This window comes from Trypanosoma brucei, chromosome 4 (assembly GCF_000002445.2).
Source record: "Trypanosoma brucei brucei TREU927 chromosome 4, complete sequence".
In the NCBI taxonomy this organism is placed as follows: domain Eukaryota; phylum Euglenozoa; class Kinetoplastea; order Trypanosomatida; family Trypanosomatidae; genus Trypanosoma; species Trypanosoma brucei.
The window spans coordinates 795,594-823,357 of record NC_007277.1 but is presented as its reverse complement, the minus strand read 5'-3'; the positions used below and the strand labels follow the sequence as shown (position 1 = coordinate 823,357).

Genomic DNA, 27,764 nt, shown 5'->3' with positions numbered 1-27,764 from the left:
GGCCATGCACAGCAGAAGTGCATTCGACTCCGCTATAAACCGTTCATTTCCTCACATTTTTGATTTATTCGCCATAGTGTCCTCACGATATCATGCTAAATAGTTCACTGCCCCGTACAGCGGATGCTAGCGACGAGAGATCACGTGCAAAGTTTTTCGCCGCCATTGAATCACATACACGGAGTTCCTGCAGCCGTGAGTTTGCGTCCATGAAGTACGAGTTGTACCTATCCTCATCAGGACTCCTTTCAAACATCCAGGAAGCGCTGCGTGCCGATGCAGTTTTCGCTGGTGTGTAAATGAGGCCGTCCACCGGTGGATCAGCTGAGGTTTTGACGGGTGAGTGCGGCGGCGGAAACAGTGATCTCGGTCTTGAGTTATGCCTCTTAGAAGTGCCTCCGGCCATTTCCCTGTCCCAATACTTTGAGCGTGGGGGATCAATCGATGAAGTGTAACCGTTGTCAAGGGTGTCGGTGGTGGCACCAGAGGGGGAATATGCCTGAGTCCAGGGTTTGGTTTCGTACCGTGAGTCCAAGTCGCTTGTTGGTGACGCCCACCCCCTTGTGTCATGAGATGAATGATTGTTCTTTCTGCAGACTTCTAGCTTTAGCAACGCGAGGTTGATCCTCTCAAAACGTTCTGCCCGACGTATCCTCTCTTCTTCATCATCCTCTTTTTCTGCCTTCTTCGGCGTTACTCCCCACTTCTTCCGCAACCTGCTCGCGCAGTCTTCGCTCAACGAGGTGTCCTTGGACATCAGCTGCGTGGAAGCCAGTGCACTTAGTTCACTTGCACTTACCTTTCCCCCACATGGTTGCACCACACAAAGGGACCTCTCTTTGCTGGACGTCGTGGCCCGCGCCGCTGCTTGCGGTTCCCTGGGGTTGGTAGATTCATCCAGGGCGCTGCGTGACTCGGCCCCCGCCACCACCTCCACCGCCAGTACCTTCGGCTGCTCTTTTTCCGTTTTACGACGCTCTACCGAGCGGCTCTTGCGGTAGACACTGGTTTTGCGAGTGCTTTCCCCTTGCGGTTTGGTTGGTCGAACGATTTCCATTCCCCTGATTGGAAGTAACGATGCGGATTTGGATGCGCTCCCCTTTCGTATGCCTTTGTTTGTAGCGTCGTTGCCCATGCTTGCTTGCACACCCTCGAAGAAGTCCCCTGGGAGGTACCTGCCTGCCTTGCTGGATTGCATCGTGTACTCCTCATCATTGTTAAGAACTTCCCGCCACATTTCCGTAGCACAACTGACAGTCTGCACATCCACCGGCTTTGCTACATTTGGGCGGTGTTCACCGCGTATTGTTTCCGACTCTGTTTGCACACTTGACATGAGGAAGTCTGATTTCAAATCAAACCCCGTATTGCTATTTTTACGGTGGACCACATTCTTTGAGCCGCCGCCTATCTTGAGAGGTGTAGCATTTAAAACGGCACTCCAACCATTCTCTGTGTTGCTGACGCAGGTATCAACTCCAGCCCCAGATGAATTGAACACGTACCCCGTTCCTATGGGTGAAATTGTGTTGGGCCCTTCGAATGTGGCTTTGACCGAAGAGGACATCCAACCGGCTTGCTGATGGTTGCCGCTTCTTGATATTCCTACTTCCGCATTGTCAGCATTTGCTTGTTCTATGGCCATCACTTCTACAATCACCGATGGCTCAGAGTCACTTGCTGCGATAGGCGGCGGAAGGTCTGGGAACAACCGGATAGAGGGATGAATAAGACGGTCGTAGTCGTCGTGATTTGTATGCGAGGCAACACTTCCTTTCCTCCGCGCAGGGGGAGCGAGGTTATCATCAAACATCAAGTGCTGCGGGTCAACGCCACCTTCAGGATTTAGCAGATCGCCGACCCCGGACTTTCGCTGCAAGTGGTCTAAGAGTTCAGCAGACACGGTACCAGGCTTATCTCCGTCGTCCCCGTCGGTGTGCGAGTCACGGTGCCGCAGCGGGGGTTTTTCTTCCTCCGCGTTGTTGAAGTCCTTCTGAGGTCTCGGTGTGGGGTAGAACAACCTCGGAAGATCGTCCGTTGAGTTTTCCTTATAATCAGTACCACGACTCTCTTGTATGGGTATTTTATCTAGTGAAAGACCGGTAACGGTGAGCACTTCCCCTCTGGGTGGCTTCCCACTCGTTCTGGATTTTGCCACCAAGTCAACTGCTTTAACGTCTTTTCGGTGCTTTTCTATGTTATTTTCGTCATCTGCGGCTGCAATCAGAGACTTCTCACTACCAGGCGACAGCGTCGATTCACTGACGCTCACGTCAAGAAGTGAGCCCTCACCTTTCCCTTTTCCACCCTGATGCGTCGAAGGCATTTCCCAGGAAGCCATTTCGTTTCGTTTGCCTTCTGTGGGTTTATTCCCTTGTTTGCCCTTCCGATGCTCACCAGCTGGGGGGCGCTGTACTGCTAATGGCACCCAACCTATCGCTCCGAGTCGCGGACTTGTTGGCTCGCTCGTGTTGCTACCTGTCTCAAGTTGATCGTCGTCGTCATCGTGGCGCTCCTTTCCAGCCCTTGGTGCAGCGGCCGCGCCTATGTTGTCACCGCCCCCCCGAGAATCAACAGAGCCTTCCTCACTATTGCTCTCTGGTGTGCTGAAGTACGGTGCAGCTTCAAACGTGTCGGACCCGCCAAACCTCACGGTCCGCTTGCGGGAAGCCTCAGCACTTGTAGTCGAGGTTCCAGTCGTGTTTTTTAGGATAGACTTCGGTTTTTCAACGCTGGCACCCTCGGGCACTGTTGGAGGTCTTCCTCTTCCTTGTACAGTCACGTTAATTTGAGTAATATGGGACCCTTCGGTTCTTCCACATTCCGTCGGGTCATATTTGGTAGCCGTTGGCATGGCTTCGGTCTCATGCCCTTCAATTTCCATGTTTTATGCCACCACTAATTATTGTTCTAAACTCTAAAATCTCCTCTATTTTGTTGCGTAACTGCGTATGTTGTATATACGCGTTCGTGTTTCCTTTGCGTTTCCTGCGGTGCACCAACAGGGTACTCAAGGGCACCTGCGTGGTGTATATATAAATACGTATACTGAAGCGAGTATGCACGATAGGAATATTGCTTCCAATTCTACGAGCAATGGCCGCCCCGCTTCCGACCACTTAAAATGGATCGTAACCGTATAAGCAACGATCGAAAGTAGACACGACAGCAGTGTCGGGGTTGGGGGAAAAGAAAAGAGGAGAATTAAGGAAAGAAAGTGACAGTCACCGGGTTTTGTTCGTATTCTCCGCAACACTAGTCAAGAGTACGAATTAGTGGTTAAATCAAGTGGGTTGAGTGTCTTGTTACGCATACCAGTGACAAGAAAAAACAAGTGAGAAGTGGAAAGGGGGTAGTGTGCGCTTGTGGATATATCTTGCATATAGAAACGGTGATCGTTACTGCGTGTGTGCATGGTGAGCATCCTAACGCATCGCTTCGTGGGGATACTTTATTCCACCTGAAACCTTCCCTCCCGCACGTAAAGACCCAACTGCTGGAAAGCCGCTATAACGGAGAAGGAGGAGTGCATTTCTGCAATGAAGGTTCGTTCCACAGGACTCAAATAATTGCCGCCCATCTTCAGCAGATGCATCGAGGTTGCCTTAGACCCGAGGTCAGTAACGCAACTCAGACGAATGAAGTCTGACAAAACTTCTAGAGGACAGTGAGAGAACCCTTTCGGCCATACGGTTTTTGCATCTCTCTCACCACCAGAGTGTCCTGTGGACAAGCATCTCTTTCGCGCGTCAATGTGTTCCTCCCTCACTTCAGAACCACTTTCCCAAGGGCACGACCCTGTTCCGTATGCGATGTGCTGCGGCTCAAAGTGGAACTTTTCGTCAGCCCCAGGCACGTAAAAGCACGCAGGATTCGCCAGCAGTCCCATTCCGCTCATCACTCCGCCTACACCAGCTGTTAAGGCAGCCTGAAGCGCCGTGCTCGGATCTCGCACGCCACCATTTGCAACAACAGGGACGCCAAGTGCCTCACGAATCGTGTTGATTGCGTCAAATCTGACGGGTGCGTGTGCACTGCAATTTGGGGTCCGCCCGTGGACAGTAATCCATGCCGCACCGGCCGCCTCACACTGCCGCGCGAAGTCGACGCTAAGTCGCACATCGTCCTTCACCCGCATTTTCACCACGCACGGCAACTCCACACCGCCCTCAAGCGCGTTTCTTACGCATCTTACGGTATCTGCCACAACTTCCGGGTTTCTCAGAAGTGCTGCACCGAGCCCATCCGCCATAACACGTCGTTGCGGACAACCACAGTTGAGATCAATGGCGTCGCACCAAGGGGCCACTATGGCCGCCGCCGTTGCAGCCGTGGGTCCGCTGGAAGATGCAAGCTGTGTGATGAGGCGAGTTTCACCGGAATAAATGGAGAACTCGGCCTGACGCGCAGCCTCCGAACAAGCGAAACTATCCGCCATGATCATGTGTGTGTAGCTGATATCCGTTCCCCACAACCTACAGAGCTTGCGGAATGCAGGACGGCTGCAACGCACCATCGGCGCCTGAATCTTTAAGATACTACCGTACGCCTTTTCCATGCGCTGACAAGCCCATTCATATTGCGATGGCTCTATGGTTGCGTCGCGTAGCTCTGGTGCCTCCTTGACGAGACGGAGTATGGCCGACTGCGCCTCCTTCAGCATAGAGGCCAAATCCGTGCGGGCCCGTGGTTCGGGTTCCACGCCACTCATTCTGCCTTGGCAGGACCGCCTACAGGCAGTACAACAACCTAATGTCTGGACGGTAGAATAAAATGGATAGAGCAAATGCAAAGCAACATAAGACACAATAATATATGCATATGTACACAAATATGCGCGTTGTACACGATCTTTCTCGGTCGCATACTCCTCCTCCTCCTTCTCCCGTATCCGAACGGCATTGTGAGGGAAGAGTATTTACCCGTCGTCAGGCACCAAAATGGACCGCACACTACCCCGTACCCGCATACACGGGTTAAACGTGCAAAGCCGTTTGTCAGCGGATTGTGTCACGAGCAAGAAGTGTGTATTAAATTGCAATGGAAACCCGCTTACTAAACTGTCTGCATGCCCCTTCTTCCACAGACGTATGCAAGAGTATCAGCCGCTGCAGAGTCGGTACGGCGACCAAGGTTCCCACGTCACTGATGGCTTCGCAGAAAGTGAGATCAACCTCTTCAAGACTTTGACTGCACCCCAGTTCAATGATTCCTTCATTTGTCACAGATGTACCGAAGAGATCAAGGCGTCGCAGTGTTGGTATTTTCCCCAGAGTATTTACACTGTCCACACCGCGGCAACCCCACAGGTCAATTTCCACTAAACTCCGGCTATTTCCCAGACTTGCGATACCAGCGCTAGTGACTGCTGTTGTTACAAGCAACAGCCGCTGGAGGACTGGAAGCTCTGACACGGCCCCCACGCATGTAATGGAGGGGCACGCCTCCATATTTAACTCGCGGAGGTTCACACAATCCACAAGACCTGCGGTGCCACAATCTGTGACTTTTGTCTCAGCGACTACAAGCTCACGTAAAGTTGGTATCTTACCAAGCACACTCACATCGGCAATGTCTTCACATCCCCATAAGTTAATGCTCACCAAACTGTTACTATCACCGAGGCCAACAATGCCACTGTCGGCGACACTTGCTTCCACCAAATCTAGCTTCTGCAGCGATGGCATTTTTCCAAGCACGTTGACATCTTTTATTGACACTCGGCGAAGGGACAACTCCACAAGGGTTCGGAAAGCCAACGCCCCTTGCAGCACCTGTTCTACGGAGCACCGTGCACCGTTGAGGTTGAGATGTAACTGAACCGGCTCCCGGCCCCGACCGCTACTGCTGGTAACGATCCGGTTACACCACCACGCCATAGACGAAAAGACATCCGCACCGAGGGCGTCCGCAACCTTTATACCTACGTTGTGCGTAATAAAGCGGGGCCCGTCAGTTCTGCATTGCACGGTCCATGTTCCCGCCAGTATCCGCAGCGGTGGTTCCGCGTGTCGCTCGCAGAAGAAACGAACAGATGGCGAGGTTGATAAGAGTGCGAGTGATATCGATAATTCATCACCGTACCATGCCAACACATTTTGAAGAAGAGGAACACATAACGGCATCCCCGCCCAGATACTATTTTACGCACGTTGTTCTCCCTCCGCCTCGATATATGTATGTATTTTTGCCTAGGTGATTTATTTATTCCTTTTCACGCACTTAGTAGTTGTGGCGACGTGATGGTAAAGGCATGAGCCCCTACTAGACAGGATGCAGCCAACAGACCACGTCAGAACGTTTGGCTTTCTCTCTGTTGTTCACAAAAAACCACGGCGAGCGCATAAACGCCCGCAGTCACAACACTTGAAGATAACTTTGTTGTACCCCGTTTCCCTTCCCTCACTTGATTCAACAAAGTAAGAAAAGCCACAAGGAGGCAACGGCGCTCCGCACGTTAGGGAGCGCACGTGTGCTCTAAAATAGCAGAAAAAAACGTTGAAAGAGTGTGTGAAAAAGTGCGGAAGATGGTCGCGGCACTCCGCCATCCCGTCGACCACTGCGGCGCTCACTCATCTGCGCACATATATGTGTAAATTTGTAACAGCAAATGCATCTAAACAGTGAAACTCGACCCCCCCTTTTTAGAGCCCCACCTACAGACATACGCACAACGGGATTGCCAGTCGACAGAAGCAACAAAATTAAACAAAAAAAAGGAAGCACACCAGGGGCTATAGCCAAGGTTACTAATTCACTTCGCCTCCCCAGTTGTGATAGTGCCAGGTCCAGACGTATGTGTACAATTACACGTAAATACTGAAGCAGACACGACTTCGCGCTTATGTGGTACGCGTACGCTGAAATAAACTGAAAACGTACAGAACTGATTTCTACCCCCCCCTTTGCTACCTTAGTCCCCCCCTTTGGAATAAAACGTGCTTTTCAGCATATGATCGAAGCGCATGCGCACGCAGGGGGGGGGGACCATAAAAAGGCAAGAGACAACTTAAAAGGTGAACGACTGTACACGACGGTCGATAAGGAGCATCAAATATGGGCAACACACGGGGCCCTCTGCGATCCTCTGGCCACGAGTTTTAACGTAACCGTTCATATGGTTTCCACACCGTCATTATGACAATCATCGTGCCTGATCCACAAATACTTCAAATACCAACTCCCCTGACTTAAAGTCTGAAAAGGTGTTGAGATCAATGGCCTCGTAGCTATGCTTGAGTATGAATTGGAGAACTTCTCTAATTTGTGCAGGACCACTTGCATGCACAAATTCGACATTTGTATTGCGTGCACTCGCGCCACTGGAGGCTTCCGGAACCGCTGCGTAGCTGAGCCCCCGCGTTTTGACAATCTTAAACGTCCATTCGACGAGAGGCCGTGACTCTTCCCACAGCCACCGAGTTTGTTTATGCAGCAGCCGCACACATAGCTGAAGCGGCACTTTCTGCTCGTCCTCCGGAATAGGAATGGCGCGAGCTGCATCAACTGCCGTCTGCAAAGAGGCAAGAAGAGTCGGGTTGTGATCGAGGCACGACACATACGTTACATTCCCCAGAAGTTTGCTTGTGTTTTCCACGGGACACACATGCAACTCATTCGCTTCCCTTTTGCCTCCGCTGCCACTGGCCCTGCCACCGAAGGGGAAACTACTGGAGCGCGAATTTGCCGTGCGGGATTCTGTTGTCTGCACGGGGCACTGAAACTCGATAGAGTACACAATACAGAAGAATAGTGGCTCTATCGCCGTGTCTGTCACTAATATTGGCTGGCTTTCATTGGAGCCTTTTGACGGTGGGTAACGTATAGTGTAGAACGGGTGCATCCGATCCTGTAAATATAAATATAACTTGTAAGTAAATAACAACAGTAGTAATGGCTCACGTGAGCAAATATGTTCGCGCAACAATCACGCGTGTGTAGACTTCAATAAAAAGAAAAAAGAACGTGAAAGCAGGGAAATAGTTCCCCCTTTTTTGTTGATACTTTTTCTTTCTTTTTATTTACCTTGCTTCAGAGGCTGTAATTGCTCAACTGCTTTGCCGCTGTGTCCAGATCCACTCCCTTACCTTCTTCCCCCCTTTATGTACGTTGGGACGAGACGTACGGACGTGTCGGTTACTCCTTCTGTGGTTGAGTTGTGCCCTTGTAAATCATGTCAGACACAAACGACGAATAGTAAAAGAAGGAAAGAAAGACGCACAAAAAAGTTTGCAACAGACGACGGTATCAATAAATGGATTGGGTAAAAATAATAAGGCAACCCAAAAGAGAAGCCATTAAAGTTGTTTCCGCCTCAGCATGACCAGTGGGAGATTAAGCGAGCATACGGCGATGGAAGCAATTATGGGGTGGATTCAACTCGTCCCACCGTCCTCTGCTGTAAACTTGCATTCACATTAACGCGCTGACACACACACGTATATATATATATATATATATATATATAGAAATATATGCGGAGTCGATGGCAAATAAAGCCGCAAAGCAAGGGAAGAAAGACACGAGGCACCCCCTCCCTCATGAAAAATCGGCAGACTTGAGCACAGCCAACAGGTCTTCCTCTGTTCCGGGAAACGTAACTTCTAGTACTTTATTTCTACTTGTGAGGCCACTCACTAGCGACACCCGCACCTTATCATCCGGATATTCAACTTTCGCTTCCCCAGACTTCGAATCTTCATTCATCCGCTTGTTGTTCTTACTCTTTTTCTTCTTTGCGTAGTGCTCGTACGTGTACACTTCATCTTCCCCATCCTCACAGCCGCTTTTCCGCAGATGTTGTTTTTGAGTGATACGAAGTGTGGCCAGTTGCTGTTCCAAAAGTGTTTGCATGAACTCAACAAGTTCTGTGTTCGCCTTTCCATCCACAGGTGGTGCCGCCAGCCGAACCTCCAGAGCTTCATCGAGCGCTTGTGGTTGGGCAGCCAACGCGGTACTCCGCGCGCCAGGTTTGGCATGAATCATAAGGCGAAAGAAACCCGGGCGGAGCTGAACAATAAACGACGATACCTTCATATCCAACAACCTTGAGCTAAACCATATGATATATGCGGTCTCGCAACTTTATATCCCTTTATCCGTTCTGTTCTTTCCTTAGTTTTTGGTGGAAGCCCGTGCATGCGTTCGGTGAAGTGATAAAATGCAATTACAAATGCCGGCAGCACAGCGAAAAAACAACAATAGCAACAAACAAACAGAAGAAGAGATGCCAAAAAACGTTTCTCAGACTTAAGCACCAAGCTTCAGATGAATGTGATGCGAATCGAACGCCACTGTGTCAGAAGCGATAGCCGCGGAAACAGTGGTAGAACAGATGGAAAGGGAAAGAAATGAAAAAAATGTGTGTGACGCACGAGATCGATACTGAACCAACAGAACCCCTTCCGCATTTTCCGGCACTTCCAACCCAGCGGTGGCCACATTCCTTCTCTCTTCTTGCGGCCGACCGCCCGTTCCCACGAAGCAAAATAAAATCAAATATGTAAGCACCAAGGAACTGGGCGATACCACTCCACATCATCAAAACCAGCTCTTCGCATGCCACGTTCCTCCCTTCTCCTCCGTTCCATTTCTTCACTTATTTTGTGTGCGAGTACAAATCCCCCACGCTTCCGATGTTCCGCTTCTTCACTGGGATGACGCCATCTGCGTTCTCCACTCCCTCTTGAAAAGTGTAATTTGGAACGGCAAATGCTGTACGACCGATTTCCTCCGGCCGCTTCTCCCTCTTTGGGTACGGCACCTCGGCGTAAACCATATCCATTTCATTTGCCTCCTCCAACAATTTGGGCATTTCCTGCTCTAAAGGTCCCGCTGATTCCTCTACCGTCGCCGGCCGTTCCTCAAACACCGCGCGCACACCGAAGGGGTAATCCTTTTCATACACAAACCGACGGACATATTGTTGAGCCTTATCTTCTTCTGTTGTGCTGGTGTGTTGAAGGTCACCAGGGAGAAGGATTGTGGCGACTTTTGTTTGGTTGTGACGAAACAACTCAGGGAGGACATCGCGGTAACTGTCGTGTGGCTTCCGCTTCATCACATCCGCAAAGGTGGGGCACTCGTTGTTCAACTCAGACAGAAGAATAAGGCTGGGCGTGGGCATGTTCATGATACCGGCGTTAAAACGTGCCATGGCCTCCATCGGTGACACCCACACAAGCTTCTCTCCCAGAGTACTAATAGTAAATCGCACGTCCGGTACCTTCTCAAAGGGCACCAGGTAATTGAGATTGCAGAAACGAAAGGTTTCCGTTGTTGGTGTTGTGATGCTGCGGAACGGCAGCAGCTGTGACAAACACGTTTCCATCGGTAACTCCAGAACATCCACCAGGTTCTTCATTGCCTTGGGGTTTGAATGGACGAGCAAGTGCCACTTCTTGGGTCCAGGCGGTCCCTCAACCTCCGCAAGCCCGCCCCCCTCCTTTGGAATGAGAAGAATATTCATTTGTGCAAATAGCGCCCGCATCGCGCAGAGGCGGTGATGCAGGTCCGTCCACTGAGTTTTCACACCGCGGCGGCGGAGAATCTTTTCCCAATCCTCCGAACTATCCTCCAAACTCACTGGCATTGACGGTAGGATGAACTGGTCCCGCACAAAGCGGCTTTTTCCTTCGCGATACATCATGAGCACCTTGTAATCATTGTCCTCACCGCGTTCAACCTTCGCCATGTCGGCGTGACGGTTCATTCCAATCACAACCGCCGTTGCAGCCCGACGCGTGGGAACGGGAGCCCCGAGTTTTGGCTTCTCGCCGTACTCGCGATCTGCCCATGGCACGGGTGTGGACCAGTAGTCTTTGAATTGCTCCTTGTAGGGGCTCATCTGCACATCCATCTGCAGATTCCGTATGGGCTTTGCACGGAACGACGGGCTCTCCCCCGATACATTAAGTAACAACCGCCTGCATGTATGGCGCAGCATAATTCTTTTTTGTTCCCTCTTACCCTTCGTCGGCTCAAGTCCTCCGCAACTCCAGTTTCTTTTCTATTCTTCTAATCCAAACGGGGCTATTGAAATGTAACTGTGAAACCGCTTCCACGTTATTAATAACTGTTATTATTAATATTATTTCGTTCGTTTTTCTCCCTTTGGCTCTCTCGGGCCCTCCTACGGGTCCTGCCAACGCAGTGGAGCGAAGGAATGCTTTACTCTCTCCGTCCTTTCCGCCGCGATTCCTGTCCTTTGCGAAGATGAAGAGGCAGTAAAAATAACAACACCAACGGTGATAATAATAGTGTAATGGGGAAAAAAAAAGTCGTGGCAGGAAAGCCGAAGCAAAGGGTAATTAAGAGAGTGCACCCCCCCTTTATGTTTCTTGTAGGTGTTCCACTCACTTCAGTTCCTGTATTGCACATACTCACGTTCTTTTTGTTTTCTCTTGTTTTCAACACTAACAACGCCAGCAAATACAAACAGAAAAGAGCAAAAACAGAACCAAACAAAAATGCAATGTTGCAACCCCCCGCGCTGCACTGCTGTTGGAATAAAGAGACACGTATTTTTTTTCTTTTTCGCCTTCCTACATCCCCATTCCAGGCAGCTAAGGGATGACAAAAGGAGACAAAAGGAGACAGAAAACAGAAGGCAGGGGAGAGAGACACGCATAATATAATATCGAAGGGATTAATGGGGAAAATGAAAAATTTAAAGGGTCATTCCGCTGCCTTGAAGTGTGTAACATTGTACGGAGGCAGCAAATTCATTTCCCTCTTTTTCTGTTTCCCTATTTCACCTTCTCTCCGTTTCTTTTACAGCTAGTGGAAATGTCCTTTTTTTTCTTTTTTACCCAACAGTTCATACCATACCATGTCGCTGGTTCACTTTATTTCCTCTTAGTAAAAACAAATACAAATACATCCGCACAAATATGAGTATACCATATCCCCAAGGTTCATCTCCCCTTCTATCTTTTAGTCCTCACAACGTTCACTATCAGTTCTTCCCGTATGTTTCGTCCTTTTCTTGTCCTAGTTCTTTTCTAGTTGTATTAGCCTTAGCACACTGTATTTGAACAATCAATTATTCATTTTATGCCTTTGCTACTTTTCTCCCCCCCCTTTGCGCGCATGAAGAAGGGCAACAATACGTTCATGACCGCGACCAACACCAACACCAGAAAAAGAACCCAACAAATCAAGTCGTGACAATCCACATAATGTGTAACCAACATGTTCGTGTGCGTCCTTGGTTTATAGTTCCCGGTAATCTGTGAAGTTGGTTTTCTCTTTCGCGATGATCTTTTCATTCGTGGGCAGGTTTCGCCGCTCCAGTTCAAATGCAGAAAGAAGTTTACAAGCAGCCATATTTCTTTCGTCTCTCAGCTCGCCGCTTCTAACGCTCCTCTCCGTTCCTCTACAGATCGCTACACGATATTACCCTCCTTCCTTCAACTGACTTTCCATCGGGAAAACTTCGTCATTTTCATTGAAGCGGCTAACTCCGGTAATGGACTCGACTCAACGGATTTGGTGACGGCAAACAACCCTTAAACAAGAGGGACATTGATGAAGCGTTGAAACGCTCAGGCTCCTTTCCACTTCCTAGTGTTTTGTAGGCTTGCATCTTGCTTTCTTTAACTGTTCGACTTGCTGCGTTCCCTCTTTGCTTTCTCCCCTCGCCGCCCCATTTTCTTTTTTATCGTTATTATTGAGTGCAACCTTTCTACATTTCCAACCGTGCTTCTCACTCATTGTTCCCCTTCCTTTTGGTTTTTTTCTTTTTTCGCTTCCTCTCCCTCAGTCACGCATCTCAAACACCTGACCTTCAATAATTCCTGTTCATCTCTCCCCCTCGTATTGGGCGCCCGGCCTATCAATCACGTGAGAAGCGGGAGCGGACGCGGGAGAGTTCTTCGCGACGGCGCTGGTACCGGAGGCGTTCGTTGCGTTCCGAACCGGAGAGGCGGCGCTCACGCAAATAATCGGTGCTTTTCACGGAGCGGCGCGACCTCACATCACCGTAATCCACGGCATTACGACGCCTCTCCAATACGCGGCCATATGACGGTCGGAAGCGGCGGAAGGGGCCATCAGGGCGCCGTGACAAGAGCCGACGGCGGTCCACTTCTCTGAAGCGGTCACGTCCCAAACCACGACGGGGTCTCGACACGCCACGGTTGCCACCAGTCACGGCGCCCCGAGCTCCTCCTCTCGGCCGTCGCTGTTGGTTGCCTTTCCCCCCTCGGCGGTTGCGGCGCAGGGACTGGGCAATGTTTTGCTCCTTGATGATTTCACTTAGGGGCCGATCAATGATTTCCATGCTTGATCGACCTTTCCTTCACTTAATACAGCCTGCTCTCAGTACGCCTCCTATTAGTTAAATATTTGGTCCGACTTGATTATGCGCAAGTCCTTTCTCTATTTTGCTTTAGTCCCTAGGTTTCACAGCTCCTTTGTTGCTGGTGGTATATTGATGGCGCGTCAGTTAACCTTGTGTTTGGGATGTGTTGCAGGGTTCACCGACGCGAGCGATCCAAGAGCTGGTCCAAACTTCACAATTATGCTGCCTGCTTTTCCTTTTTTCTCTTGCGTTTTTTAAAAAAGCGTATATGCTACAAACGTAGTTGCTCCTCTTTTCTCTTGTTCCTCGATTGGTAAGTCTGATATCCGTTCGTATTCCAACCAGTAGATAGTGCGTTCAGGTGAGCACGCGTGCCGGCGCGCGGTTCGCAGATGGCGGAAACAGGGAGAAGAGTTGGTCGTAAAAAGAAAGAAAGTCAAAGGGTGGACGTGTTTTTTTTTTTCATTATTACTTCCATGCCGACACGCCGAAGAACACGTACGCGCGATGCCCGTCATTTTCTTTTGGTTTGTGTTGTAGTTTTCGTGCATGACAGCGGTTAGTAAGCATCTCTGTGTGTGTAAATGTAAGTTTCTTCCCGTGGTGACCCAGTGAGAGTGATTCATGTCATCGTTTGACCATGGCAACAGTCTGAGACGCACAGGTAGCCGAAAAAAAAAGACAGGGGGATGATTTTTTCCCCCCGTTTGTGTTGTCATTTTTAATAACTAAGGAATTCTCCCCTTCACCAACTGATCCCCTTTACGTCGGCTCTGCCTCCTCCTCCCCTCCTCTTTCTTCTTCGCCACATTCCAGTCCTGATGATGGGGAATTGAATAAGTTCGTCCGTGACGAGCGTCGTATCTCAATCGTGGACTGAAAACAAATAAACAAGTGAAAAAAAAAATATGGGCGCAAGTCGCCACTCCACGGAGGAGGAACGATATATCGAGAAACCGCGGCCTTTTCTCTCCTCCCTTCTGGTCCGTTCGTTCCTCTTCATCCTCTTTGTTGAGTTCCACCGAATGAGCGCCCGAACAGAAGAGCATTTAATCAAACGCATCCCTCGGAAACAAAGGAAAGGTGCGACCCGACAACATACACGCAAAGGGTGAATGCCCCATGCACAACTTGTTATCGCACATAATCCGTGAGCAAGTGGACATGTGTATGCATTGACCAAATAAGCAGATTAAACCAAGCACCCTGCTCACACACACTTCCACCACGTACAGAAATCGGGACAAGGCATTACATGATCGAAGAAGTAAGTTAACACTTACTTTAGCAGAACCACTGACAGTACAAAGATACGTGCAACAATTCTCCTCTTCTTCTTCCTTACTTCTTTCCCTCATACTGATGTCTCCAAAGGTGCAACTTACATACCGAAACTGCACCCATCACCGTTACAATCCTCTCGCACCTTTGGTTACCAGTTATATGTTATGCCTGCCAAATAACAGCAATAATAATACGTGAAGTTATGCATTTCGTCTAATTTATCCACCCGTTTTTTTTGCATTTGTCCACCCCAGTGCTGATATATCCATTATTACAAGGCACCGGTACGCATTTTGCATCACATTAACAGCTCGCAACGGGTGCGGATGGGATTGAAGACTTGAATTGAATAAAAAATAGAGTTGCAGCACAGACGGAAATTCCTCTGCCTCCCCTTCTCAAGAACCGTTTGTGCGTGCACAGACAAAATAAAATTACATCTTGTTGTCATCATTTGCTTCCTCCAGAGTTGGTGGACGAATGAACACCGTTCATGGCGTAACACGTGATTTCCCTGCATTTTCTGGAGGGGGGGGAAGAAAAAAAATAATATGTGTATGTATATACATATATATATATATATACTAAGACATATTATGGGTGGGCCTGCATGGGTCCTTCCGTTTGGAGTGAGAAACGCGTAACAGCCGGCCGGTTGAATGTCCACAATAAAACAAAAGAGAAGTGAGATATTTCGCTTCGTTTGACCGCTGAATTTCACTGTCCCGCACCCCTCCTCCTCCCCCCATCATCCATTTTGTCTGTGACGAGCCCGCATTATTTTCAACCATCCCGCAGCTCAGGACATTTTACGAGAGGAGCAGCAAATACGGAGAACCGACACAATTCACTCGCCTGCATGAACGAAGTAACGCATCCAAACTGTAAAGTAAAGGTAATTCCAAGGAATGATCGAATCAATTAGAGGTAATGGTCGATCAGGTGGGTGCAGCAAACAAACAAACAAATAAAAGAAGGATCTTCCCGAATCTGCCTTATCCTCTTGCCTTCTCATGTCATTACTGTGGTGCGCTAAAAGGCGCACGATCACAGCGACGGCACCAGAAAACGCACAGCTTCAAGAAATGTTCCGCCTCTCGCGTGCCAATTCGCGCACCACGCACTGAAAGGCAAATATGATCTGGAGGAGAAAAATAGAAGAAATTGAAAGTGTTGAATCGGACCTACGGTACAGAAAGAGGGAATGTGTCAATTGATACGATCCCATTTCTTATGGAGCTAATTGCCTTAACCATTCTATCCTATTTTACTTTCTCTGTTCTCTTTTGTCCACCTATTCGTCCACCGCTACTGTGGGATGCGCCGGTCGTGTGCACGGCGGCTGTCATAACATAATTTTGCCTCTCAAACTGTTGATTCATTTTGGACACAAACTCAAGCACGTACGCCAACAAATCGGTGGTTTTGGTTTTTTGTGCTTAAATTCAGCATTTTCACAGTCAGTTCATGGCACGCAAACAATTCTCTGTGTGATGCCGCAGTCACTCTTATTTCTCTCTCTCTTTTTTTTTTTAAGCACACGCGTAACTTTTCATATTCACTCAAACTGTGCTAATGACATTCATTTTATGAACTCTACTTGTCCTTAATCGTTTCTGTGCGTATCAGTTGAGTCCAGAAATGACAAAAAAGCGAAGAAAGCAAAAAAAAAAAGAGGAAAAAAAAACATGAACGTATGCAAGTATGTAAGCAACGTGCGTTTATGTGCACGTTCCAACATTAACTTTTCCTTATTTTTGTTGTTGCTGCAACAACGAAGACAAGGGTTAAAGTTATTAGCCCCGGAATGCAACGCGTTGCATCACCAAAAGGAAAAAGGGGAAAGGGGGGAGTCAAGTTTGGATCATCCACAGTCATGTGAGGACACACGAGTAGAACAGTTGCTTATTTTGTCCAGTAGTAAAAAAAAAAAAAAAGAAATTACTACTTTTCATCTTCTTCTTTTCTTTCTTTGTTAAACAAAAACTATTCCCACTTTCTTTCTGTTTTGCTCTCCTTTACATTCACCACAAACTCAAACTAGTTGCGCTCTAATTGTGCATCTCACGGAGTTGATTTCGGCAGCAATAAAATTAACCACTCAACTATTTTATATCATTTTTCGACTCCTGTCTCGGGAGGGAGGGAGGGAGGGAAGGGGAACGCATTCCTCTGGAAAATGATCCACTTCCTCCCTTTACTTCTTTTTTTTTTGTTTGTTAAAATAAGGATCTCTCCCTCTCCCTCCCCCTCCCCTCTTCGCACACAATAATATATATATATATATATATATATATATATATATATTTATGTATAAATATAAATATATAAATATGTATATGCATGTATACGCACAACTGTACCAAAACACCGATAATGGCAGCCTGTTCGTACCAAAAAGAGAACAGCATAAAGCAAAGAAAAGCAGGAAAGGAAAAGAAGAAATGGAAGAAAATGACAAGCGAAACAACACACAGCACAACACAGATACACACACACACACACGTGTACGAAAACATGTATTTCTATAAACCCTTAACTTCACTGAAGAAGGTTCTGTTGTTGCAGCCTTGCCGAAAACCATAAGGAAAAAAAAAAGACCGAAAAAAGCAACCAACACAACGAACTGTTCAAAAAAAGAAATTCCCTTCATCCCCTTTGTGGCCACTTTACGCAAGAGTGCTTTCATTCAAAGTAATATACGTATACATATACACATACGTGTATACATGTTTCCTCGAAGAAGCTACGGAAGCAAACGAAACAACAACAACGCAATATGGAACCCGCATTGAGGTGGACTCCAAAAAAAGATATTCACGCCACCACCAACTCAATTACTGACGTGAATCCCTGGCAAAAATACCTAACAGAACAAACGAAGAAACGAAAATAGAATACTTTGAAAGATGGGGGAGATGTGCTGCGATGCCTCCACACCTGCAGCTGCGCTCGCTCTGCTTTCTTTCTTTCTTTTCGTTCCTTAACCATTCTTTTTGCTCATTCTTTTTCTTTTTTTTTCTACCTCTTTGCACACCCACAAGCACACACGCCACCATTTCTCCATTGTGTTTTCTCCTTCTCCTTCCTCTTCTTCTCTCCTCCTTCATTGTCCATCCCTCACCCTCATATTTATGGTTCATCATCTACGATTTGATCATTGTTCCAAAGGGATGAGGCCCCCTCCCGCTGCGTGCGAGTACCGGCAGATTCCCCATCAACCACTGGTCGAGTTGCAGCCGTGTCATTTACAAAATCAGTCGTCCGGTAGCCGCGGAATAATGTGGGAGGGAGCGGTACGGCAGCGGGTACGACGGTACCGGGGCCACGGCGGGAGAAGGCGGGGATGATCGCTTTCGGGTAGCCGTCAAACCACCACTTGCCGCGGCAGCAGCAAATATAGAAGGCGGATGCGATGGCAAAGCCGACAATGATAGTAAAAAATGTGTAGAAGAGGAATAACCACGGAGGGCAACATCCACAAACACCGATGTTGTTCCCCCACGGGTCCTTTTTTGAAAGGCACGTGGTAGCAACGCCACAGTTGCATTTAAACTGCTCAGGGGCTCCCCTCTCACAAAAAAGTTCATCCGACTCCTTGTACTCTTCCCCTGATTTGTTGAGGATAGCTCTGTTGACGCCTTTTAGGGAACTCAGTGGCTGGCATCGGTTTTCTAAACTGATCCCAAAGAAGTTGCCATTGGCATGCATTACTAGAGAAAGGAGTAGTAGACAGACGCTCCGCCGCATTATCACCTAACACCGCCTACCTTTGACGTTTACTAAAAAATGGCCCTTGTAAAAAAAAAGAAAAAGATGCCATTATATATATATATATATATACATATATTTGAGGGAAGAATAAACTCGCAACAGGTGTTGACAACCCGATTCCAACTTCATCTTTCTCCAGGGATCCTCATTTCTTTTCCCTCCTCCAGACGGGAACAAAACATCCATCTGTACACGAGGGTCCAGTTTAAATCCCCCCTTTTTGTTTTTTTTTTTGACACCTCCCTTTCTTAACGACAGGAAAGGTCTCAGCGCGTCACCGCTTCTGCAAGGTCCTGAAGCCCGCTGCGCGTTGATGCGGTGCCCCACCCCCAACCCATCACATCTTCACATCCCCTAACTAAGACATGTAAGCACTTGGAGGGTTTTGGCTTCTGTACACTTCGCTCTGTCGTGGTGCAATCACAGGATTCAGTGCGGTGAAATGTGAGTTCCGTCTCCCACTTTTCATTGGCATCTAGCGAGACATCATCACGAAGCTTCAATTTGGCTGAGCAAGTTTCAGCGCAAAGAGCTACGAGGCCGCTTCTGTTCGACTCGTTGATAATGTACCGGGCCACTTTTTCGCACCACACACCATGTGCAATGAGTGCCATGAGATGAAAGGAGCGACGTTGGAAGAAACCGGTGATTTGTGGTGTTGTTTTACCCCTTTCCTCCGTTGACTTGAGCAGCTTTGCGGGGACAGCAAACAGCATCGGTGTCATGACTTCTGTCAAGAGGGCACTTAACTCAAGAGTGCGCTCGGGGGTTCCACCTGTGGTCCATCTCATGGAAATGAAGCGCTGAGACTTACCTTCCGCAACACTTGCCTCTTCACCCTCTTGAATAATACGGCAGTCGCAGCGGAGGGAATATTTCCAATGAGCAGTTGCCTGCACGTCTGTGAAGGTCACTTCGGCGGGATGTGCCAGCGTTGGCAAGCGCTCAGCACATCGGGGGAGAACTGAGAGGCAGGTGGTACCTCCCGGCAATGGGTCATGGGAACAGAAACGAAAGGCCACCGCTGGGCTCCGCTCGGGCATATGAAGAATAAGAAACACTTGCAGAAGCGACCGGCGCACTGCCAGGAAGTTAACCTCATAACGTATTTCACCACCTATCCTTGACGTGTTCACTAGACGGGAAGAACTGTCAGTGACTGTGGGAATAAACGCTTGCTCTCCAACAGCGTCAGGGTTGGGGGTTTCAGCTTCATTGTGAGCTGGTTGCTGCTGCACCTGATGGTCACCTCGTTCAGTCACCTTGTGTCTTTGTGACTGGTAATTTTGTTGCCGTTGTTCATCTGATGAAACCACCCCCCAGGAGAAGGTCTCAAAGTTACTGCGGAATGCCGACTGTGCCAGTCCGACACCGCTGTGCGGAAAATATGGCGACATTCCCGCCTCTGACGCAGCTGCTGGAGCGGACGACGTCGCCTTCACCCGGGGAATCACAACAGGCGCAAAAAGGGGGTGGTTTCCACTTACTGTCACGGAAGGTTCCCTTTCGAGTGGTGTGAGAGAGAATTTCACGCATTCCGCATTTTTCTCCATCATGGTTTGCGGCGTTATGACACCGTAGGGATGGGGAACATGCCCCACGAAATGCAACAAATCGCAGTGAGGGGAAGCAGAAACTATTACTTTCCTGATTGCATCCTCGCCAGGGTTTCCATCTGTCATCTTCACCCAACTACCCGCGTGTGCCGCCCCCGTTCCCTTTTTAGCATGTATATTAGTGACCACGTACAAATGATGAGTAAAGAAAACAAGAGAAAAAGTGATATAAGTCTATTGACAACAATAAGCAATGACAAAAGGCACTTGAGTTTGTGGCTACCGACAAAGCGCACTGACGACCGTTTTGCTGACCGGCTCGTTCCTCCTCCGTTATACGCGCAAGTACTTGGGGCGAGAGGGCATTGGAATGCCTTTCTGCTGGGAAATTGCGCGCACTCAACGAGAGCCGGACTCGCTGTTTAATTAATTTGTACGCGTTTATCAGATTTGTGAAGTGGCACAGGCCATATTTATAGTTCTTCCCACTTATCACGTGGTTGGGCGAAACCGTAATAGTTCCCGGCACGAAGTCGGGATGTGCTTTACTCCCTTCCCGTGTCACACCTCGTGTAACTCCCATACGTCTCTGTTGCCGTCGTCATCTTGTTCCCCATTGAGTCTCTCCATTTTGACATCATCGGTTAGCTGCTGCACTTCCATTGGAGAGAAAATCCTTCCCGTGTCCACGAGATTATTCAGGTATTGTTCCTTATCGTTCGGTGGTGACTTCAAAATACCCTTGCAAATGCGGTGGAGTTCCTCGAGCGCTCGATTATTTCCGGGATCCTCCGGGTGCTTGTACTTGCGCCACACACACGCGTGCAAAATGGTACGAATCGCAACAAGGGCCTTGTATGACTCGGAGTCCATATGAATGCCAATCCAGTTTCCCACGACGCACAGTTGCACCTGGTTGTCGTAGTGCATGTCAGCCTCTCCAACACCAAAGAGAAGCAGCGCCCAAAGGCTAACGGAGGAAACTTGGGTTAGAAACTCTTCTCGAGACTCCTTCAACGAAAAAATACCCTGATAAATATACAACATAGAGGGAAGATCCATGTGCTCATCGTTGTGCGGGCTGAATAAATCTTGTGGTGTGGAACAGGTATGTGCTTGCGGTGAGCCTGTACGGCGACACGCACTATCCTTTGATGGTGAAATAGCGGAGCGTGTTGAAGTGCGCATCACCAACGTTTTCGCCTTTTTCCCCTGTTGCTGGAGCAGCGGTGTCGGGTCAAGAACAGCCACATTCGGAAAAAGTGCTGCACACAGACAAGCCTTCACTAGCGACACATCTGTGGCGTCAGCTGAAAGCGGTCCATCGTCGAAGTACAAAACGTGAGAACCATCTCCACCAAAACTCCCACATTCGCTTGTGAACTGTGGAGAGTTTAGTTCTGTGTCGCGAATAAATCCTGAACGCTGAAGAATATCGCGATACTGTTGCTTATACCGGGAGATAAGCCTCATATTGTTTGCGCTCAGAAAGTTTTCCTTGGCGAAGCCGGCGTCGGCACGCCGTGCACTGTACGCATTATACGCATTCAATACGCTAATATGGTCGCTCTGCGACCCCATTGCAAACACACGCCGCCGGACCCTCACCTCAAAGGACATATCACGGCTTGAAAGGAACGGATTCACGTCGCCCGTTGCAGCCATCGTCAATGCAGAGTCAAGGCAGCGGAGGACAGCGCCCATCATAATCATCTTCGCTACCGTCGGTTCGCAGGGAAGTCGTGACAAGTAGAGGCCAAGGGGCGTGAGCCGTTCGTCGGCAGACACCGCACCGAGGCTCTGCAGCTGGCGCATGGAGTCCTCCACATTTTTCTCGGATGGAGGCTCAATAAACGTGCGAAGTTTTTCCTTCGGCCTGTCGTGACCAAGAGCTAGGAGTTTAAGCAACACTTGCGTCAGAGGCACACGATGAATTTCTGCCTCTTGGAAAGCCGGTAGCACATCCCATACGTCACGCACGAACAGCCGGTAGCAAACTCCTCCCTGTGTCCGCCCCGCCCGTCCCTTTCTCTGAGTGCAGTTCGCCTGACTTGCATACCGCAGCGACAGCTGCGTGGCGTATGTTGTTGACATGGGTGCTGCAAGGATGCCAAGCTCCCTTCCCTGCTGCTGGAGCCCGGAGACACGCGAGACCCACGTGGTTTGTTTAATCAGTCCAGTATCGATAACAACTGCTGCATCATCAATTGTGATGCCACTCTCGGCAATGTTGGTGGCAAGAACCACCTTTACCTTTCCTACGGGCGCTGGCGCAAAGCATTCGCGTTGCTTCGCCGCATCAACACATGAATGGAGAAGTATTATATGGTACCGTTGGCCGTCCCCAAGACCCTCGATGGCTTGTTTTGCCGCCACTAGCTCCTTCCAGCCGGGAAGGAAGACAAGAACAGACTTACCGAAAACGTCGTTGTTGAGGTCCACTTCGACGCTTCGGCGAACAAGCTGCGCAATGAGGCTATAGTCTGTTTTCAGTGGAGAACTGAGCAACTGCTTCTTTGCGCCAAAACCCGATCTGCCTCTGTTGGCCGCCCCCTTTCCTCTTCTTCCGACTTCACCGGCCCCCCGAGCCGCAGTTAGAGAGTCAAACATGGTACTGTAGTAGGCATTTCTGGGGTTGGTTTGTTTCTGGAGAAGGGCAGCCACATCATCAAGGTACCGCACTTCCACCGGGTATGTGGCGCCTTCCACACTGATCACAGGCGCCCTGCCAAAGTAAGATGCGAACATATCAGACTGCATTGTCGCGCTCATGAGAACAACCTTCAGGCGTGGGTTCCCCCCACTTTCCATGAGATCTTTAACTAGAGCGAGGAGCACGTCACAATTAATGTCGCGTTCATGCACTTCATCAATGACTAAGTGACTTACCGCATCAAGCGATGGCATGCCAACCAACATCTGCAGCAAAACACCTGTTGTGCATAGCGTAACGTGACGGCCAGGACGTGCGTCCAATCGCACGGCGTATCCAACGTCGCCACCCACGGCTGACAGGCGCTCACTGGCGATTCGTTCCGCAACACTAAATGCACTCAATCGCCGCGGTTGCGTAACGACGATGCAACACTGGTCGCCGCGACCAGCCATTATTTCTGCATCAAGAATATATTGTGGCACTTGTGTCGTCTTCCCGCAGCCTGTGGTACCACACACTACGACGACGCGGTTCTGTTGGAGCTCATTTAAGATGCTCTGCGACACGGCATTAATTGAGAGCGATGACCGCCGTGCATGGTACCGCTCAAGGTACTTTGGATCGGCTCGCAAGGTGCACAACCGGTCCCGCAATCGATTCGCGTAGGCTTCGTCACGACTTATTTCTTGTAGTGCATTGATTGTGGCGCGCGTCTCCGCGTCTACCACATCATCTGTATCATCACTTTTGTTCTCATCTTTACTGGAAGAGGCCTTGCTCCCGGTTAGTGTGGTCCCGTCATCTGCAAGGTGGAGTTCCTTGTGGACCCGCTGCACCAACGCATGGATGGCGTTCCTCAGGCTTTCTGGAAGTTTTGCCGAGGGAACGCACTGCGGCTGTATTTTTGGGTAACGAGAGATGATACTATTAATTGCTTGCAGTCGTTCGTCATACAGCTCCATCTCACTTAGTGCATGTTCGATTGCATCACGTTCAGCCTCGAATCGATTGACTCCCCGGCCGGTACTGGTCACATCATCCAGTAGCAACTCACACTTGTAGCCTCTTCCGTCCCTTGTAAAGCTCGGTTTGGGCTTTACGCCACAAAGAAGTGTAAAAAAATCTAACATCTTTGAGTATCGCGGGCTGAGGCTCGAGGAGATGGCGCTCGTGGAGGAGCCCTCGCGACACACCGAAGCTAGAGGGGAAGAAGCCAACCGCTGATCTTTTACGAGTTTGAGAATGTTCAAGGCATGCATCGCACACCGTTGTTTGGCCTCTTTCAGGGATGTTGCGACGCCCGTGGCACTTAGTTGCGACGTATCATCCAGGAGAAGCGTTGCGACAAAGATACGTCGTGACACCCGAGTTATATGAATATCCTTCGTTGCGTTTCGTATCTCATTGTTCAATCTCTGTAAAGCCAGGTGATTAATGTTCTTCTCACCCTTTGTCATGTCAGCCGCGCGGTCGACAAGGGGGTTCCCACTCCGTGGGACGCGCAATTGTACGTATGCGTCTGTTCGCTCCTGCTGTTCCCTGCGTCGAATGTAATTCTCGCAATCACTCACATACCTTTCCCACTGCATGCCCGGTGCCCATGGCGGCGGTAATTTTAACGTGGTAGAAAGTGGCGAGCCCTGTGCGTGCTTGTGGTGTGGGGTCTGCGCGGCATTTGATGGGACGGACGACACGCCCTCTTCTTCCAGCGGCAGAGGCATGTCGTGGCACCCGACGCCATCGATTGAGAAGTGATCGATGAGCATCGCGGCGTGCATGCAGCACAACGCCTTTGCCACCTTCCCTCGCCTTGACTGACCGACTGCACGCACTTGTTGACCGCGGACGTTGAAGTCCAACACGGCGCGCTTCAATGTTGTTCGGGGCACGTTCAGTAGGCGTATCTTAGGAGACTCTGCTGACGTGCCCAGCTCCAGTGTTTCTTTCTCCTGCTTCTTCAGGAATGACTCAAGCTGCGACTCCATACGCATATTTATTCGCGAGACTGGTATGACAGCGAAGTTGAGCGGCATGCTACCCACATCAGCGCCGCCGCTATTGCCGAGTTGTGGGTTCCCTTCACGGCTACGGTACCTCCTTCTGATGTCTGCGCGGGCTCTCAGTTGAAACTGAAGAGAAGCACTGCTCACAGTCAGACTATGTGAGAAACCTTGCCGTGCAGCGACCGCCACGACACGCGCGGCATTACTGAGAGCGCGTGTGAACATAATACTTCCACAACACCGCTAAAAAAGTCTCGCCCCGCGGTTATAAAGCGGCGTGATTCCACTGCGCGGGTGTCCCCTGGCCCCACAGACGGAAAACTAGTGCTAGACGTTTTTGAAGCAATTGAGGGGTTGCATGTATGTGAATATGAATGTGTGTGTGTGCGCAGCGACAGCGAAAACAAACGTGCACAGTTCTCAAGTGTGTTCGTGAGTGTCTAGGTCACTGCATCGTATTTATTAAGGGAAGAGAGCATCAGCACGCACAAGGCGCTGTGGGAGGATGGGGGAGAAACCCAGTTAACGAACTGGGTTGAAAAAGAGAAACTGCTACAACTTTCCCACAGGAGCCGCGGTCAATACCCTCACGTCTGGAGGAAGAGATGATTTTCCACTCTCACCATCTCATGCAGCAAATCGTCGTTCCCGGTGCTCTTTTTCCTCTTGTTGCTCCCCCATTTTTTCCCGGATCTCACTCAGCGCGCAAGCACGACTTCCGAGCAGCTTCATGGGTTTCTCCACGTACACCCAGTCGTTGTTAATCATATAGCGATAGTAGAGATAAAAGCATGTGAGCACTGTAACTAAGAGTGTTGTGAACAACTTAACGTTCCGTAGCCGTTCAATGCTCATCGTGTGATATAGTGTGTTACGCTGTGTGTACAGGCCAACTGAAACTGTGTCAAATGTATGAACATTGCAGTTCTGCTCGTAATACATACCGCGGTCCTCCTGATCTTTCAGAACTCGCTTCTGGTTCTGCTCCACCCGAAGCATAGAGAGCTCGTGCTGTCGTTTCAGCTCAAATATTTCCTTATCACGCGATAGAATTTCCTGGATTAGCCGCTCACGATATTGTGCCTCCTTGTCCTTATCTTCGTCGCCTGTCGAGTCGACGCTGGCGTCCTTAGCGGTCGTTTCACCACTTACACGTCTCGTTTGTTGCCGACCTACTGGGTTGGCCGCGCACCAACTCAGTGTGGTGGAAAAGCGACCACATTCAGACCATCTTCTTAGCATTTATGCCGTACTAATACTCACTCCTGTACACAGAAGCGTTGCGAGAAACCCCTTCAAGTGGTAATGGATACCTTCTTCCCTTTCTTTTCCTTTTCAACTGTGGAGGCCCCTGTGGTCAAGAGAGGGGGTCTTTTTTTTTTTTTTTGCTTCTACCTTCCGTGTGCTTTCTCACTGTGGCCCTTGCAAAGGGAATTGTTCCCCTTCTTCGAGGATCCCCCAATCGTGTCGCCGCTTGCAAAGTACGGCTTTCAAAGCCGAACATACCAAGTAATAACCAAGTAAACGTCACAAGCAAGGGGAGAAAATAATTGAGTGTGGGGCACCTGGGCGCATGCACGTTATCGTGGAGGACTTAGGGGTAAGGTTTCAGGGATGGGTCCGCATATAGTCCACACAGTGTGTTGCACCAGCGACAATTCCTGGGACAGTCACAAAACTTCGGCGGAAGGGAAAAAGTATCAGCTATTATAATATCGTTGTTTGCCACGACCAATACCCTCCCCTTCATATTAGGGGCAACAAGACGGATGTGCAATATGTTCGTGTGTTAGTGTACAGCTTAAGAAAATAGTGATGTAACAGGAATCTCAATCATCCTACGAAGAGCCGCTTTGCATCACAATATCGGTGATTTCGCTGTCTGACATTTTCATCAGGCGGCGAACGATTGCGCTACAACGAGTGATAGACTCATTCCTGCGTTCCGATTGCGCCGACTCGCCTGACAACAAATAAAACCGCGCTTTGCTGTAGTCGTTGGACAGCGGAGGGAAGAAACTCTTAAACGCTTGCCAGCGCTTACGAATTCCGCTCTCCAGCTCACCGCCGCTGTGCTGCACGAGCATCTCCATAGTACCGAAGTCATCAACACCGCGACGCAGAACGACGGAGAGATCGGGGATGGTGCCAAGGACCAAACGGCACATGCGGCGTTCGAAGTTCGTAAGTTCGTGCAACGTTAACTCAGGGGGACTGACATGAGTTGCGGTTCCATCGACCGTGTTGCAACTACTTGTGGTGGTAACTACATCTCCCTCCGCAGTCACGCGGACCGCTAGCCTATTTTGCATGTCTTGTATCTGTGCCTGCTGTTGGGCCAAAATATCTCCAAGGTCCCGCACGCTGCGTAGAAGTTCTAGCTTCACCGCCTCAAGTTGCTCTACTTTTGCTTGTAGCGCCTGCACGTCCGCCACGCTATATATGTTGCTATTGTTGCTACCTCTACTGCGGAGTATATCACCACCTCTTACATTGCGTCTGTTTTCGTTCAGAACACCCTCGACATCGAGCACAGCGGCTCGCTCTGCTGCTGCCCTTTCCTGGAGCCGCCTCTGCAAATCCTCATATGCCTGTTCGTGTTCTTGTATTTCCGCATCCCACCGGCCACACACCTCAAAGCGGAGATCGGCGCGTGCTGTTTCTGGTCCTCTGACTGGTTTGTTCAACCGCTTCGCGTGCTCCACCCATATATGATGAGCGTTGGCGAACGCTGCCAGGCGGCGACTCACGCGTGATAGCTGTCCAAGCGACGACAAATCACAAAACGAAAAACAGTGTACAATGAGATGGCCCGGCATGCGGTTCAACTGCGCCGGCGCTGGGTTGCCACTATCGCACACTCGGGGGATCATGCAGCTGATTTCTTCATCTTCGTCGAGTGAGAAGGCACCACAGATTTGTTTCAGTCGCTCAAAAGCCTCACGCATGCTTTGAGTGTCTTGGTACGTCTTGATCCGCAACCGACCTGAGGTTATCGTGTGAGTGCGCAATGGTACCTTGGCGCCAGAGCCAGCCACATGACCTAAGGCTTCCTCATCCCCGCGCCTCACATGTGCGGCCTGCCGGTACCTCGGGATTCCTTTGTGGAGAATACTCTTTCCCGCCCGTGCTTGGCTGTCCATGTGGGTGTGGCAGTGTGTAGGGGCAACTGCCTTCAACAGAACTGA

General features: G+C 49.6%; 13 protein-coding genes across 13 annotated transcripts, besides 12 other annotated features; all 13 read right to left on the bottom strand.

Moving 5' to 3' along the window:
• Positions 1–27,764: part of a sequence feature (sequence corresponds to BAC RPCI93-2H8) that runs on past both edges of the window.
• Tb927.4.3120 (hypothetical protein, conserved) lies at positions 83–2,884 on the bottom strand (the record flags this gene model as incomplete). Its single annotated transcript, XM_839369.1, has 1 exon — positions 83–2,884. One exon carries the CDS (start codon positions 2,882–2,884, stop codon positions 83–85), a length of 2,802 nt encoding a protein of 933 aa, XP_844462.1.
• On the bottom strand, positions 3,452–4,711 carry Tb927.4.3110 (tRNA-dihydrouridine synthase 4, putative; the record flags this gene model as incomplete). Its single annotated transcript, XM_839368.1, has 1 exon — positions 3,452–4,711. One exon carries the CDS (start codon positions 4,709–4,711, stop codon positions 3,452–3,454), a length of 1,260 nt encoding a protein of 419 aa, XP_844461.1.
• Positions 5,031–6,125, bottom strand: Tb927.4.3100 (hypothetical protein, conserved; the record flags this gene model as incomplete). Its single annotated transcript, XM_839367.1, has 1 exon — positions 5,031–6,125. One exon carries the CDS (start codon positions 6,123–6,125, stop codon positions 5,031–5,033), a length of 1,095 nt encoding a protein of 364 aa, XP_844460.1.
• Tb927.4.3090 (hypothetical protein, conserved) lies at positions 7,145–7,843 on the bottom strand (the record flags this gene model as incomplete). The annotated part of the gene is made up of 1 exon (XM_839366.1): positions 7,145–7,843. One exon carries the CDS (start codon positions 7,841–7,843, stop codon positions 7,145–7,147), a length of 699 nt encoding a protein of 232 aa, XP_844459.1.
• Positions 8,440–8,476: a microsatellite.
• On the bottom strand, positions 8,539–9,036 carry Tb927.4.3080 (hypothetical protein, conserved; the record flags this gene model as incomplete). Its single annotated transcript, XM_839365.1, has 1 exon — positions 8,539–9,036. One exon carries the CDS (start codon positions 9,034–9,036, stop codon positions 8,539–8,541), a length of 498 nt encoding a protein of 165 aa, XP_844458.1.
• Tb927.4.3070 (hypothetical protein, conserved) lies at positions 9,599–10,945 on the bottom strand (the record flags this gene model as incomplete). Its single annotated transcript, XM_839364.1, has 1 exon — positions 9,599–10,945. One exon carries the CDS (start codon positions 10,943–10,945, stop codon positions 9,599–9,601), a length of 1,347 nt encoding a protein of 448 aa, XP_844457.1.
• On the bottom strand, positions 12,836–13,282 carry Tb927.4.3060 (hypothetical protein, conserved; the record flags this gene model as incomplete). The annotated part of the gene is made up of 1 exon (XM_839363.1): positions 12,836–13,282. The coding sequence occupies one exon, from the start codon at positions 13,280–13,282 to the stop codon at positions 12,836–12,838; it is 447 nt and encodes a 148-aa protein (XP_844456.1).
• On the bottom strand, positions 13,558–14,022 carry Tb927.4.3050 (hypothetical protein; the record flags this gene model as incomplete). The annotated part of the gene is made up of 1 exon (XM_839362.1): positions 13,558–14,022. One exon carries the CDS (start codon positions 14,020–14,022, stop codon positions 13,558–13,560), a length of 465 nt encoding a protein of 154 aa, XP_844455.1.
• Positions 15,137–15,171: a microsatellite.
• Positions 16,234–16,274: a sequence feature (T-rich).
• Positions 16,724–16,746: a microsatellite.
• Positions 16,820–16,846: a microsatellite.
• Positions 16,859–16,937: a microsatellite.
• Positions 17,057–17,092: a microsatellite.
• Positions 17,285–17,318: a microsatellite.
• Positions 17,544–17,610: a sequence feature (A-rich).
• Positions 17,661–17,695: a sequence feature (GA-rich).
• Positions 17,720–18,337, bottom strand: Tb927.4.3040 (hypothetical protein, conserved; the record flags this gene model as incomplete). The annotated part of the gene is made up of 1 exon (XM_839361.1): positions 17,720–18,337. One exon carries the CDS (start codon positions 18,335–18,337, stop codon positions 17,720–17,722), a length of 618 nt encoding a protein of 205 aa, XP_844454.1.
• Positions 18,411–18,437: a microsatellite.
• Positions 18,628–20,043, bottom strand: Tb927.4.3030 (hypothetical protein, conserved; the record flags this gene model as incomplete). The annotated part of the gene is made up of 1 exon (XM_839360.1): positions 18,628–20,043. The coding sequence occupies one exon, from the start codon at positions 20,041–20,043 to the stop codon at positions 18,628–18,630; it is 1,416 nt and encodes a 471-aa protein (XP_844453.1).
• Tb927.4.3020 (ATP-dependent DEAH-box RNA helicase, putative) lies at positions 20,479–24,801 on the bottom strand (the record flags this gene model as incomplete). Its single annotated transcript, XM_839359.1, has 1 exon — positions 20,479–24,801. One exon carries the CDS (start codon positions 24,799–24,801, stop codon positions 20,479–20,481), a length of 4,323 nt encoding a protein of 1,440 aa, XP_844452.1.
• On the bottom strand, positions 25,204–25,818 carry Tb927.4.3010 (hypothetical protein, conserved; the record flags this gene model as incomplete). Its single annotated transcript, XM_839358.1, has 1 exon — positions 25,204–25,818. One exon carries the CDS (start codon positions 25,816–25,818, stop codon positions 25,204–25,206), a length of 615 nt encoding a protein of 204 aa, XP_844451.1.
• Tb927.4.3000 (hypothetical protein, conserved) lies at positions 26,415–27,719 on the bottom strand (the record flags this gene model as incomplete). Its single annotated transcript, XM_839357.1, has 1 exon — positions 26,415–27,719. The coding sequence occupies one exon, from the start codon at positions 27,717–27,719 to the stop codon at positions 26,415–26,417; it is 1,305 nt and encodes a 434-aa protein (XP_844450.1).